This window comes from Gasterosteus aculeatus, chromosome 21, assembly GCF_964276395.1.
Source record: "Gasterosteus aculeatus chromosome 21, fGasAcu3.hap1.1, whole genome shotgun sequence".
NCBI classification, from domain to species: domain Eukaryota; kingdom Metazoa; phylum Chordata; class Actinopteri; order Perciformes; family Gasterosteidae; genus Gasterosteus; species Gasterosteus aculeatus.
In genome coordinates this window covers 187,018-202,104 of record NC_135708.1, presented here as the reverse complement: position 1 = coordinate 202,104, position 15,087 = coordinate 187,018, and the positions used below count along the sequence as shown (strand labels likewise).

The 15,087-nt window shown below is 45.9% G+C and overlaps 1 protein-coding gene across 1 annotated transcript; it reads left to right on the top strand.

Moving 5' to 3' along the window:
• The first annotated feature begins 5,044 nt into the window (after positions 1 to 5,044).
• Positions 5,045 to 11,622, top strand: cnn3a (calponin 3, acidic a). Its single transcript, XM_078096655.1, has 7 exons — positions 5,045 to 6,485; positions 9,359 to 9,480; positions 9,560 to 9,626; positions 9,710 to 9,847; positions 10,113 to 10,229; positions 10,421 to 10,567; positions 10,687 to 11,622. Exons 1-7 carry the CDS (start codon positions 6,429 to 6,431, stop codon positions 11,032 to 11,034), a joined length of 996 nt encoding a protein of 331 aa, XP_077952781.1. The 5' UTR covers positions 5,045 to 6,428; the 3' UTR covers positions 11,035 to 11,622.
• Positions 11,623 to 15,087: the final 3,465 nt, after the last annotated feature.

Here is a 15,087-nt window from a genome sequence, read left to right as displayed (position 1 = left end):
ATGTGTTGGTGTTAAAGGGTTATGGTTTCATGTGTTGGTGTTAAAGGGTTATGGTTTCATGTGTTGGTGTTTGTTAAAGGGTTATGGTTTCATGTGTTGGTGTTAAAGGGTTATGGTTTCATGTGTTGGTGTTTGTTAAAGGGTTATGGTTTCATGTGTTGGTGTTTGTTAAAGGGTTATGGTTTCATGTGTTGGTGTTTGTTAAAGGGTTATGGTTTCATGTGTTGGTGTTTGTTAAAGGGTTATGGTTTCATGTGTTGGTGTTAAAGGGTTATGGTTTCATGTGTTGGTGTTAAAGGGTTATGGTTTCATGTGTTGGTGTTAAAGGTTTATGGTTTCATGTGTTGGTGTTAAAGGTTTATGGTTTCATGTGTTGGTGTTAAAGGGTTATGGTTTCATGTGTCGGTGTTTGTTAAAGGGTTATGGTTTCATGTGTTGGTGTTAAAGGGTTATGGTTTCATGTGTTGGTGTTTGTTAAAGGGTTATGGTTTCATGTGTGTGGGTTTTGTTTAAGGGTTATGGTTTCATGTGTTGGTGTTAAAGGGTTATGGTTTCATGTGTTGGTGTTAAAGGGTTATGGTTTCATGTGTTGGTGTTAAAGGGTTATGGTTTCATGTGTTGGTGTTAAAGGGTTATGGTTTCATGTGTTGGTGTTTGTTTAAGGGTTATGGTTTCATGTGTTGGTGTTTGTTTAAGGGTTATGGTTTCATGTGTTGGTGTTTGTTAAAGGGTTATGGTTTCATGTGTTGGTGTTTGTTAAAGGGTTATGGTTTCATGTGTTGGTGTTAAAGGGTTATGGTTTCATGTGTTGGTGTTTGTTTAAGGGTTATGGTTTCATGTGTTGGTGTTTGTTAAAGGGTTATGGTTTCATGTGTCGGTGTTTGTTAAAGGGTTATGGTTTCATGTGTCGGTGTTTGTTAAAGGGTTATGGTTTCATGTGTTGGTCTTTGTTAAAGGGTTATGGTTTCATGTGTTGGTGTTTGTTAAAGGGTTATGGTTTCATGTGTTGGTGTTTGTTAAAGGGTTATGGTTTCATGTGTTGGTGTTTGTTAAAGGGTTATGGTTTCATGTGTTGGTGTTAAAGGGTTATGGTTTCATGTGTTGGTGTTAAAGGGTTATGGTTTCATGTGTTGGTGTTAAAGGGTTATGGTTTCATGTGTTGGTGTTTGTTAAAGGGTTATGGTTTCATGTGTTGGTGTTTGTTAAAGGGTTATGGTTTCATGTGTTGGTGTTAAAGGGTTATGGTTTCATGTGTTGGTGTTTGTTTAAGGGTTATGGTTTCATGTGTTGGTGTTTGTTAAAGGGTTATGGTTTCATGTGTTGGTGTTAAAGGGTTATGGTTTCATGTGTTGGTGTTTGTTAAAGGGTTATGGTTTCATGTGTTGGTGTTTAAGGGTTATGGTTTCATGTGTTGGTGTTTAAGGGTTATGGTTTCATGTGTTGGTGTTTGTTAAAGGGTTATGGTTTCATGTGTTGGTGTTAAAGGGTTATGGTTTCATGTGTTGGTGTTTGTTAAAGGGTTATGGTTTCATGTGTTGGTGTTTGTTAAAGGGTTATGGTTTCATGTGTTGGTGTTTGTTAAAGGGTTATGGTTTCATGTGTTGGTGTTTGTTAAAGGGTTATGGTTTCATGTGTTGGTGTTTGTTAAAGGGTTATGGTTTCATGTGTTGGTGTTTGTTAAAGGGTTATGGTTTCATGTGTTGGTGTTAAAGGGTTATGGTTTCATGTGTTGGTGTTTGTTTAAGGGTTATGGTTTCATGTGTTGGTGTTTGTTTAAGGGTTATGGTTTCATGTGTTGGTGTTTGTTTAAGGGTTATGGTTTCATGTGTTGGTGTTTGTTTAAGGGTTATGGTTTCATGTGTTGGTGTTTGTTTAAGGGTTATGGTTTCATGTGTTGGTGTTTGTTTAAGGGTTATGGTTTCATGTGTTGGTGTTTGTTTAAGGGTTATGGTTTCATGTGTTGGTGTTTGTTAAAGGGTTATGGTTTCATGTGTCGGTGTTTGTTAAAGGGTTATGGTTTCATGTGTCGGTGTTTGTTAAAGGGTTATGGTTTCATGTGTCGGTGTTAAAGGGTTATGGTTTCATGTGTTGGTGTTAAAGGGTTATGGTTTCATGTGTTGGTGTTTGTTTAAGGGTTATGGTTTCATGTGTTGGTGTTTGTTAAAGGGTTATGGTTTCATGTGTTGGTGTTTGTTAAAGGGTTATGGTTTCATGTGTTGGTGTTTGTTAAAGGGTTATGGTTTCATGTGTTGGTGTTTAAGGGTTATGGTTTCATGTGTTGGTGTTTAAGGGTTATGGTTTCATGTGTTGGTGTTTGTTAAAGGGTTATGGTTTCATGTGTTGGTGTTAAAGGGTTATGGTTTCATGTGTTGGTGTTTAAGGGTTATGGTTTCATGTGTTGGTGTTTAAGGGTTATAGTTTCATGTGTTGGTGTTTGTTAAAGGGTTATGGTTTCATGTGTTGGTGTTTGTTAAAGGGTTATGGTTTCATGTGTTGGTGTTTGTTAAAGGGTTATGGTTTCATGTGTTGGTGTTTGTTTAAGGGTTATGGTTTCATGTGTTGGTGTTTGTTTAAGGGTTATGGTTTCATGTGTTGGTGTTTGTTTAAGGGTTATGGTTTCATGTGTTGGTGTTTGTTTAAGGGTTATGGTTTCATGTGTTGGTGTTTGTTAAAGGGTTATGGTTTCATGTGTCGGTGTTTGTTAAAGGGTTATGGTTTCATGTGTCGGTGTTTGTTAAAGGGTTATGGTTTCATGTGTCGGTGTTAAAGGGTTATGGTTTCATGTGTTGGTGTTAAAGGGTTATGGTTTCATGTGTTGGTGTTTGTTTAAGGGTTATGGTTTCATGTGTTGGTGTTTGTTAAAGGGTTATGGTTTCATGTGTTGGTGTTTGTTAAAGGGTTATGGTTTCATGTGTTGGTGTTTGTTAAAGGGTTATGGTTTCATGTGTTGGTGTTTAAGGGTTATGGTTTCATGTGTTGGTGTTTAAGGGTTATGGTTTCATGTGTTGGTGTTTGTTAAAGGGTTATGGTTTCATGTGTTGGTGTTAAAGGGTTATGGTTTCATGTGTTGGTGTTTAAGGGTTATGGTTTCATGTGTTGGTGTTTAAGGGTTATAGTTTCATGTGTTGGTGTTTGTTAAAGGGTTATGGTTTCATGTGTTGGTGTTTGTTAAAGGGTTATGGTTTCATGTGTTGGTGTTTGTTAAAGGGTTATGGTTTCATGTGTTGGTGTTTAAGGGTTATGGTTTCATGTGTTGGTGTTAAAGGGTTATGGTTTCATGTGTTGGTGTTTGTTAAAGGGTTATGGTTTCATGTGTTGGTGTTTAAGGGTCATGGTTTCATGTGTTGGTGTTAAAGGGTTATGGTTTCATGTGTTGGTGTTTGTTAAAGGGTTATGGTTTCATGTGTTGGTGTTTAAGGGTCATGGTTTCATGTGTTGGTGTTAAAGGGTTATGGTTTCATGTGTTGGTGTTTGTTAAAGGGTTATGGTTTCATGTGTTGGTGCTTGTTAAAGGGTTATGGTTTCATGTGTTGGTGTTTGTTAAAGGGTTATGGTTTCATGTGTTGGTGTTTGTTAAAGGGTTATGGTTTCATGTGTTGGTGTTTGTTAAAGGGTTATGGTTTCATGTGTTGGTGTTTAAGGGTCATGGTTTCATGTGTTGGTGTTAAAGGGTTATGGTTTCATGTGTTGGTGTTTGTTAAAGGGTTATGGTTTCATGTGTTGGTGTTTGTTAAAGGGTTATGGTTTCATGTGTTGGTGCTTGTTAAAGGGTTATGGTTTCATGTGTTGGTGTTTGTTAAAGGGTTATGGTTTTGTGTGTTGGTGTTAAAGGGTTATGGTTTCATGTGTTGGTGTTTGTTAAAGGGTTATGGTTTCATGTGTTGGTGTTAAAGGGTTATTGTTTCATGTGTCGGTGTTTGTTAAAGGGTTATGGTTTCATGTGTTGGTGTTTGTGAAAGGGTTATGGTTCCATGTGTTGGTGTTAAAGGGTTATGGTTTCATGTGTTGGTGTTTGTTAAAGGGTTATGGTTTCATGTGTTGGTGTTTGTGAAAGGGTTATGGTTCCATGTGTTGGTGTTAAAGGGTTATGGTTTCATGTGTTGGTGTTTGTTAAAGGGTTATGGTTTCATGTGTTGGTGTTAAAGGGTTATGGTTTCATGTGTTGGTGTTTGTTAAAGGGTTATGGTTTCATGTGTTGGTGTTAAAGGGTTATGGTTTCATGTGTTGGTGTTTGTTAAAGGGTTATGGTTTCATGTGTTGGTGTTTGTTAAAGGGTTATGGTTTCATGTGTTGGTGTTAAAGGGTTATGGTTTCATGTGTCGGTGCTTGTTAAAGGGTTATGGTTTCATGTGTTGGTGTATTGTCATTGGAAGAGACGATTTGTTTAACTGAAACAAATAACTCAAAATCATCTGTAGAGAAGAAACGTAAAATGAGATGATGTGTTCACACTTTAAACTCTGGATTGAACGGGTCTTCAGGTCGTGGTCAAGAACAGTGACCATGTGACCTGTGAAACAACTCCAAGGCAAGTCACAGAGAGATGCCCTCATGTGTTTCTCTTTACGGTTACCCATGTCAAAATGAAACGAATGAACAACAAACTACACAGTATTCGTGTAGCTGTGTTGGAATATATTGGGAAGGAGTCTCTGCAGAGACTTTGTCCCCGAAGGGTGAACACGGCCTTACGAGTGTTCATCAAAAAGCACAGCTAATGAAACTCCTCCCAGCCAGTCAATGTTGATTTGGACATTGGACAGCTTGAGCACAATGATGACTAAATAGTAAAACATTTTAAATGTAGAAATGAGTGTGATTTATCAAGGAAGCTGAACTCCAAGGGTGGTGTCCAAAATCCCTCCTCTTAAGGTGCACTATATTTACACGACTTTCTTCTGCTGGACTTTAAAGCAGCCCAACAAGCCCAGTGCAGAGTAATTCCACCTGCAGCACGTCTCACTGGGCATCGCTGCAGAGGAGGAGGTGAGTGGAATGTTCCCACGTTTAATATGTGCTGTCCCTCCTCATCCACCTCATCATCATCAGTCGGCCCTGCTGTTTCTCACTTGAAAATTCTCATTAACTTGAAAAACAACTTCAGTATTTACTTCATTTAGATTGATTGTTTTTGCAGGGAAAGTAATGTATCAAGTCCGTAGCTTTGTGGATGCCAATTACTTGGCTCCTTTCTTATGAACAGGGGTACCGGAGCTAATGCTAACCTCTCTGATGTAATGTTAGCTTCAACATCCAGCTCACATTAGGCTGGCTATATACATGTATACAGGCTGTTAGGGTTCAGAGTTAGCTATCATAACTTACAATTACAATAAATTATGGAATGAAATAAAGTCATCGAGAGGTCGTGACACAGGCCGCAGAGGGCGACACACCTTCTCATGAGGAAAATAACCAAGAAGAGAACGTCAGCGTGAGGGACGTGCAGACGGTGCTGCAGAGTCAAACTTCAATATCAATCAGGCCGAGAGCTCAACTTGGTTTAAATGTCAGCGGTCAATATAGATCCAATACGACTGCCTGACCATATTTGAGTGTTGAATTTGTTCTATCTGGTCCAAGTCACTGTGATGGACTGCGTCCCAAAGTGAAAGGAGATGGGCCCCACCCCATTTTATTTATAGCTTATAAACCTGAAGAAACACCACATGTTGGAAAAGGTTTAACAGCATTTGAACACATAGACAATACAAGCCAAAATATATTTTACCATCGTTAGCAGCCACGTTTTGAACCTCCTCATTGCACGAGTATTGTATTGCAGTTTAAGTCCAGTGAAGAAGTCCAGTGAAGGCAAACTGCAGCACAATAGTGTCCACATGACGCTGAGGACGGAGGTTTGTGAGTGAGACGTTCAAGGCTTAGTTCGCTCCGTTGCTTTCAGTTTATTGCTAAAGTTTAGTTTAGTGTCACCTATTCACTGGTTACTGGTTGGTAAACTGCTGGTTACGTGCCAGTTGAACGCTGTTCTCAGACTGCTGACCAGCAGTGCGCGCGTGCAGATGTGACTGGGCAGCAGCGTCGGCCCTTCTGATTGGCTGCTGAGGTCAGTCAATCATCGGAGGAGGTTTCGGCGTTCCGAGCCTCTCGTGCGCGGTCCCAGTCGGTCCTGCTGCTGCGCGTGAAGCCGGACCGCGTCGTTGCCCTGCGGGTCGAAGGAACCGGAGCTGCGCCGCTTCCGAAAAGTTCTCCTCCGGCGGCTCGGAGCTACTTGGAGCTACTCGGAGCTACTTGGAGCTACTCGGAGCTACTTGGAGCTACTCGGAGCTACTTGGAGCTACTCGGAGCTACTCGGAGCTACTCGGAGCTACTCGGAGCTACTCGGAGCTACTCGGAGCTACTTGGAGCTACTTGGAGCTACTCGGAGCTACTCGGAGCGGACGGGTTCGTCGAGCGCATCCACCGCAATGAGCCACTTCAACAAGGGCCCGTCCTACGGGCTGTCCGCCGAAGTGAGGAGCAAAGTAAGTGTCCACTAAGCCTGTGGTGTCCTCGTGTCCTCCACTCTCACGCGCACCGTAACAAAGGCGCCTCTCGCCCCCCCGGAATGAGAAGGGGGCGGTGTGCGGACTCGGCGGGGCTCCCGTCCTTCTCTTTGGGCAAGTTGTCCAAACTTTGGCCCGCTGGACGGGAACTTTTTTAGCTTCATGAATCCTGTGGACGTTCGGCCTTGCTGACGTCACCGCGCCCCCCAGGGCTGGAAACCGGTTTCCTTTGGTCCCTCTTTGTTCGCGCTTCGCATCACAGCTGAAGACCGAAGCTATTTGTGTGTTTGCGTCGCATGATACAACAGACTGTTGGCCCAGGGGGGCCTCCATACGGGGCCTTAATGGGGGGGGCCTCCATACGGGGGCCTCCATACGGGGCCTTAATGGGGGGGGCCTCCATACGGGGCCTTAATGGGGGGGGCCTCCATACGGGGGCCTCCATGCGGGGCCTTAAGGGGGGGGGCCTCCATGCGGGGCCTTAATGGGGGGGGCCTCCATACGGGGCCTCCATACGGGGCCTTAATGGGGGGGGCCTCCATACGGGGCCTTAATGGGGGGGGCCTCCATACGGGGCCTTAATGGGGGGGGCCTCCATACGGGGGCCTCCATGCGGGGCCTTAAGGGGGGGGGCCTCCATGCGGGGCCTTAATGGGGGGGGCCTCCATACGGGGCCTTAATGGGGGGGGCCTCCATACGGGGCCTCCATACGGGGCCTTAATGGGGGGGGCCTCCATACGGGGCCTTAATGGGGGGGGCCTCCATACGGGGGCCTCCATACGGGGCCTTAAGGGGGGGGCCTCCATACGGGGGCCTCCATGCGGGGCCTTAAGGGGGGGGGCCTCCATGAGGGGCCTTAATGGGGGGGGGCCTCCATGCGGGGGCCTCCATACGGGGCCTTAATGGGGGGGGGCCTCCATGCGGGGCCGTAATGGGGGGGGCCTCCATACAGGGGCCTCCATGCGGGGGCCTCCATAAGTGAAGAGTGATTTAAAGTTGGTTTCAAATCTCTGAGTAAAGGCTAAATGGACTGAACTTTGCGGCCCTGATGACCGGCTGTGGTGTGATCAGATCCGTACGGACCATCGGCGGTTCAGGATGTTGCACTGTGACTATGCAGTGAGCTCAATGGGACAAAGGTAACTGATAGTTAGGTGGTCTCACTGCGGGGGGTGAGGGGGTTCTAATGCAAGCACAGATACTTAGTGAATCAGCTGTGCAGCCTTTGGGTGCATAACAGGCAGACGCCAGTACGCAGGTAGACCGCCGTCTGTGCTGCCTCACAGACGGCGGTCTACCTGCCTGGTAACGGTCTGCAGGTCATAACCAGCTGTGACGAAACAAACCGTTAACCTGCACGGTTTGACCTGTTGACGATGAAATGCAGTATGGGGACAAACGTTTGCTCCTGAACACGGACCCCCGCCAATCATCACTTCTGACCAGTGCTCCAAGTGGGTCGGTACACACTAGGGGGCCGTCTGGATTTAGGCTGGACCGTCCGGATTTTCAATGCCCGCCTGCCCGCCCGGCGCCTTTTGTTTTCACTTGAGGCACTGCCTGTGACCCAGGCACCGGGCGGCGGGCGCCATCTCTGTGGGACGGCCTTCTGCCTGTGACCCAGGCACCGGGCGGCGGGCGCCATCTCTGTGGGACGGCCTTAAGCCTGTGACCCGGGCGGCGGGCGCCATCTCTGTGGGACGGCCTTCTGCCTGTGACCCAGGCACCGGGCGGCGGGCGCCATCTCTGTGGGACGGCCTTCTGCCTGTGACCCAGGCACCGGGCGGCGGGCGCCATCTCTGTGGGACGGCCTTCTGCCTGTGACCCAGGCACCGGGCGGCGGGCGCCATCTCTGTGGGACGGCCTTAAGCCTGTGACCCGGGCGGCGGGCGCCATCTCTGTGGGACGGCCTTCTGCCTGTGACCCAGGCACCGGGCGGCGGGCGCCATCTCTGTGGGACGGCCTTCTGCCTGTGACCCAGGCACCGGGCGGCGGGCGCCATCTCTGTGGGACGGCCTTCTGCCTGTGACCCAGGCACCGGGCGGCGGGCGCCATCTCTGTGGGACGGCCTTAAGCCTAGTTTATGCTTCTGTGTTTTCAGAGAGACGCAAGGAGAGAGTCCCTTGCGTGTCCTTGCGTTGACTCATTTTTTTACAATGCGCCGGCCTTCCAGAAGGTCCCTTAAAGGAGAACCTGTAGTTCATCTTAAAGGTCAAGATGTTACCTTTAAGCCACACCCAGTAACTGAGCTACTGGTGGAAGGGTAGTAGTAGTAAAGTGAAAAGGGGCGAGAGAGAGGTGTCTGCCCCCCCCCCCCCCTCGTCTTAGTACTCCTGCCGTGATTGAGTTGCCACCTGGTGGTGCTTGGGACTGTGCATTCTTATGGGTCAGTACCACTGACGTGTGCTCATTTGGGCTGTCGTTAAAACCACCAGATCGCTTCAATGCTTCCACGAAAATAATGAAAGCAGTTTCTGATGATGTCAGACTCTGATGTTGTGAGTAGTGTAAGTAAATGAAAAGGTGAGAAATACAAATCACCCTGATTTAACCCATTTCTGAATCTTCTGTAACTGAGGTTCTCCACGAGGAGAACAAAGCTGGTTCTTGTTTTGGTTGCACTTTTCTAGATTTATTGAAGCCAGACAACACATAGTTCTACTTCTACTAGAGAATTAGTCTCTCTCTGCCATCCATAATCTAGTGAACTATTAAGGACGGTCATATTCAGGCCAGCAGCGGTATGTAAATATACATTTACTAGGTAATAAATAGCGCATTCACTTCCTGTCATTGCTGCACAGAGGCGCTGAATCCAGTGCTGCTTGTATTAAAAATAACTCTGTTTTCAGATTGCTCAGAAATATGACCCACAAAGAGAGGAGGAGCTACGCTTCTGGATCGAGGAGGTCACTGGAATGTCTATTGGAGAGAACTTCCAAAAGGGCTTGAAGGATGGCGTCGTCCTCTGCGAGTATGTAGACACTTTGTGTCTCTGTGTCTGTCAGTCGACCCCTTTTCGTTCTCATAGATGTGTGTGTTTTTCCACTCAGACTGATCAACAAGCTGCAAACTGGTTCCGTGAGGAAAATCAACCTTTCCCAGTTAAACTGGCACAAGGTAAGACCTGAGAACTGGAAAGAGTGCAGGAGCTGCTGGATTAGACCTTTCACTAACTGTCCTTTGTCCGTGGCTCTCTGCAGCTGGAAAACCTTGGTAATTTTATCAAAGCTATCCTGGCCTACGGCCTGAAGCCCAATGACATCTTTGAGGCCAACGACCTGTTTGAAAACGGGAACATGACTCAAGTTCAGACCACGCTGCTCGCACTGGCCAGCATGGTGAGTACAGAGGGTCATTGAGTGGGGAGGTCGTCCCCCAATCAGAGGGTTGGCGCTTCGATTCCAGGCCCTGCTAACCCGCATGTTGACGTGTCCTTGGGCAAGACGCTTGCTCCTGTAGCTGCGACTACAGTGTGTGTCATGTAGTGTTAAAGCGCTGTACAAGTACAGTCCATTTACCATTCATAGTGTACTGAGGAACACATGTTCTAATGCTATAGGAAACACATGTAACGTCCGTTGACCAGCTTGTCTTCTCTGTCAGGCCAAGACCAAAGGTATGGACACAAAGATTGATATCGGGGTGAAATACGCAGACAAACAAGCTCGACATTTTGACCATGAGAAGATCAAGGCCGGTCAGTGTGTCATTGGACTGCAGGTAACTATGTCTGGTGATGAAGTGGTTCTTCAAGCCACACTTGAACCTGATGGCACACTTTAGTTTGTAGCTTGTTCCACAGAAATAACCCCAGTCAGTGCCATCATTTAGAATGACATGGTCCTTTAAACAAGTTGGACTGATATGGGAATGGATTTGTTGAGGTCCTATCGCTGATTTTTTGCTTTCAGATGGGGACAAACAAGTGTGCAAGTCAGGCTGGAATGACTGCCTATGGAACCAGAAGACATCTGTATGATCCAAAGACTCAGACTGACAAACCCTACGACCAGACCACCATCAGCCTGCAGATGGGAACCAACAAAGGCGCCAGCCAGGTGACAGGCTACCGCACCCATAATGCTGTGTCTATTCAAGAAATCCCCAAATTCAGTACATGGAAGTAAGTATATGTGTATGTGCTCATGTTTCTGCTGCATCCTGGTTCTTCCTGCAGGCGGGCATGTCAGCCCCCGGTACCCGCAGAGACATCTATGACCAGAAGGTGGCGCAGCAGCCACTGGACAACTCCACCATCTCCCTCCAAATGGGCACCAACAAGGTGGCGTCGCAGAGGGGCATGAGTGTGTACGGTCTGGGTCGACAGGTCTACGACCCCAAGTACTGCGCCCCCCCGACCGAGCCGGTCATCCACGCCAACGGCAGCCAGGGCACCGGCACCGGCACCAACGGCTCGGAGATCAGCGACAGTGACTATCAGGCTGAGTTCCAGGAGGACGAGTACCCTGGACCTTACCATGACGACTACAGCTCCCAATATAGCGATCAGCGCATTGACTATTAGTGGAGAGCTCCGGCTCCCAATCAGTATTATCCAGTGTCTTTTATTACCGACACCACAGAGCCGCACTAGTTCCTCCTGAAGCCTACCAGCGCTCTCCTTCTTTACCTACACTCTGAATAGAATAATGAAGTGCAGTGATGGAAATGTTTTATTTTAATCCCCACGATGTTTCCATGATGGAACACTTACGTAGTGCTAACTTTGTGGCGCGATGGTGCAGCATCAGGTGAAGCTGCTGCATTCCAGGGTTTTATTCCTGGACTGATGGTCCATGTGATATTAATTCAGCAATAGGCTGCTGCTCTGTGTGGTTTCTGCATCCTCACACGGTTATCCTGCCACTTTGTGCTACTGGTGTTTTTACTACATTTAATCAGTAGACGTGTTTTATGATGAGCATGGTGGCTGCTCAGAAAGTGGTCGACCAAACCCAATCTGACTATATCGATGAACTTCCTTGTTCCATTATACCAGATACATTTTCATAACATTCCACTTGTATTCCTAAACTGTATTTATAAAACAGTCCACTGTCAAATGGTAAGAAAATGCTATGTTATGAATAAATTCAGATTTTCTTCAATTCTAGAAGGCTGTCAAAACACTACTGTTACGTGTGCGTGCAAAGTTATATTACATTGATAACATAGTTTGAGTAAGTCAGCGTGTGTCCACATATCTGTCCTTCACGGAAGAGTGGGAAGAGGAAAGCTGCTGTTGAAAGTAAACCAGAAGACGTCCTGTTCGGGGTTGTCCACAAGCCATGTGGGAGACACCGCAAACGTGGAAGACGGTGCTCTGCTCAGAGGAGACCAAATGGAACTTTTTGGCCTCAATGCGAAACGATGCGCGGAGGAAACCCGACACCACCCGTCACCCTGAGCACACCACCCCAACAGGGAAACAGGGTGGTGGTGGCATCGCACTGTGGGGAGGCTTCTCTTCAGCAGCTACAGGGAAACTAGTCACAATGAGGGAAAGATGGATGGAGACAAAAACAGGACCATCCTTGAAGAAAACCGGAAGCAGTCTGCATGAGCTTGAGACGGGCGGAGGTTCATCTTCCAGCAGGACAAGGACCCTAAACATACGGCCAGAGATACAATGGAAAGGTTTGGATCAAAGCCTGTTCATGTTTTAAAATGGCCCAGTCAAAGCCCACATCTCAATCCAGTTGAGAATCTATGGCACGATTTGAAAGTTGCTGTTCACAGACTGTCTCCATCCATCCGATCTGACTGAGCTTCAGCTTTTTTGCCAAGAAGAATGGAGGAACATCTCCAGATGTGCAAAGCTGGTGGAGACAAATCCCAAAGACTTGCACTGTAACTGCAGCAAAAGGGGGTTCTATCAACCAGTGCACCTGTTGTTAATTCCATTAACACCAATGCTGCTGAAACAGATTACCAACCCCGTCTGCTACTTACCTGCCCAGATCATTATCAGAGAAGTGCAATTGAATTCATGCCATACCCTGATAAAGTTTTCTCCTTTCATCTTGAGAAGTGTATTTAGCAGAGGTCGAGGACGGTTTCTGTTGTCAGACTTCACATACAACCCCCAGCTTTTTTCATCAGTGTACTCAATAGTTTCTATAGTGTTCCGTTTGCTGAGTATGTTCGCTGTTGGATTAGATAATGACCATGAAGAGCCATGGAGATGTTCTTTGTGATGGCGTTGCAGCCTTCATCCTTCTGGTAAATTCAGTCATCCCTCATTGTGATGTGTGTATCAAACAAGCCGTGTCTGTTCAGTCAGGCACCCGCGAAAGAGTGAGCAGCCAATGGGCTTCATGAGAATGTAACGGCATTCACTCAAACCCCCCTCCCCAACCCCACCTCCACCACCCGTCCGCTGCTCAGGAATAATCACTGCTTTGTGCAAGTCTGCGGAATGTGGGGTGAAAACCCGAGAGCTCAATTATAGAGAGAAAATCCCAAAAAGCATGGTAACTGGGGCAGCCGCAGAGGGCCCTTAAAAGAGTGGGCATGAAAAACGCACCCAGTCTTGCCGGCCTGGCTTGTTTCAAGCTGAAAACAAAGTGGTGGTACCCTACTGCTCCACACACGGTGCCAGACACATGTCACACACGAATAATAGATGATCCAGCTACTGCCAGCTCAGCTGCTACTTCACTTTAGAATGCTAGCTTCTCATCAAAGTGATGAGGTTGATGTTTGTGTGTGATGCTTTTGAGATCAGAAGTTGAAGTTTATTTAGAATTTTCACCAGTGCTGTTTCTGTGCTATGATGCACTCTAAATAAATAAATAATTGTCATGCAGAGTCACACAACTCATTTGAGACTGATTTCTCAAGGAAGGGAAGGTTAGAGAGAGGTCTGTAGCCAACAGCTCTGGAGCAAGATATGGTTTCTGAAGAAGAGGTTTAATTACAGCTACCTTCAAGGACTGTGGTACAAAGACAGATTTATAATATCCAGTAAAGACGTGGCAACTGTGGGTAAAACCATTTTCAGTACCCTAGTCGGAATCAGATCCAGGAGACAGGTAGAAAGTTTAGACTTTCATCAGCTGATCAAGGTCGATGGGAGCGAAGCCAAGCAGGTACCCTGGGGTTGTTTTTATTTGTCCTTCATTAATGAGTAATCAGCTGCTCCTGTATTACGGAGGGCTTTCTCAAGCGGCCACGGGGTACCGAGTTTGGCGTAGCCCCCCCCCCCCCTCCATCGACTGTACCGCTTGGCGTTCGGACGCGCCGCCACCCCTCGTCAACCGTAATGGTCTGGCCCGCACCTGCTTTGAGTTTGAGACCCCTGCTTTAAGGCTATCTCGCCAAACTAGCCTGGATTCTTTTAAAGTTTTCATGCTGTTTGCTTTGACTTGCAGGTTGGAGAGTTATACCAAAGAGCAAACTTCATTCTATTAACCTTTCTCCTTTCTAGAGGAGAAATAACGTCCCCCTCAAAGAGCCTGTAGCACTATTGACAAGATGATCCATCTGGGACGGATCCTGTGATATCTTGAGACACAATATTATATTGTGTCTCAAGATATATATACACAATATATTTATTTTCCATATACTCAAATTAGTCAACAGGGAGATTCACAGCATGAAACAAGTCCCAGTTTTTTCTATCAGACAAACATTACATTGTATCCAGTACAATGTAAAATGCTTTGTCTAGCTGGATCTGACCTCCTCCTCCTCCGTGGATTCCCCCTCATCCTCACTCTTCTCCTTCTTTCCATTTGGATTGACAGGTGAACTTACCTGCTGCATTTTATTTATTTATTTTTAAAAAGAGACATTTATTAAAAACAACATTATAACAACAACATTTTTAATCGAGATTGAGAATGAAGTGTGTGATGAATCAATTCATTTTTATGTATCTATTGACAGCCCTGGTCTCTATTAATGAAACACCAGATGGATTATTCTACACATCGGCAGCCTGGATGTGAACACAGAAACAAGAGGAGCTCTGCATCCCAACGTAAATGATGAATGTAGATGCAAAACACCTTGTGAATGACTGGTGTTCCAAGTGTAAGATGGGGTGAGTCTGCGATGACACTGACCTCCTGTGGATTGTCTGCAGAATTATTATTTGACTTGGACATGATAAAAAGATGATCTCCTGCGGTCCTTTGTCAAAAAAACACATGGACCCATTTAAACCGGGCCTTAAGGTTCTGGAAAAACAAAACAAAGGTACAACAATGACAAGCTTTACTTTTTTAGATGCCCTTTGTATCTTAGATAACTTTAGAGTTACAGTTCTAGAAGTTGTTTCCCTTTTCTTTCAGTTATATTCAATTCAAGGTGGCTTTATTGACATGACATTGCAAGAAAAAAACAATGTAAGACTATCAAAGTATAATGGTAATATGGATATTAAAACAGCCTTAAGTTTGTGATATAAAAGTATATTATTCATTATTATATACAACGTCTACCTTGCCTGCTTCTCCTGCTTCTTTTCAACATTTTTGTTTAGTTTGAATGTTCACATTTTAGGAACACGCTACATGTCTCTCAGCCCATCGTTGACATATACTATTTCTGTGTGGTTGCTTCCTGTTAG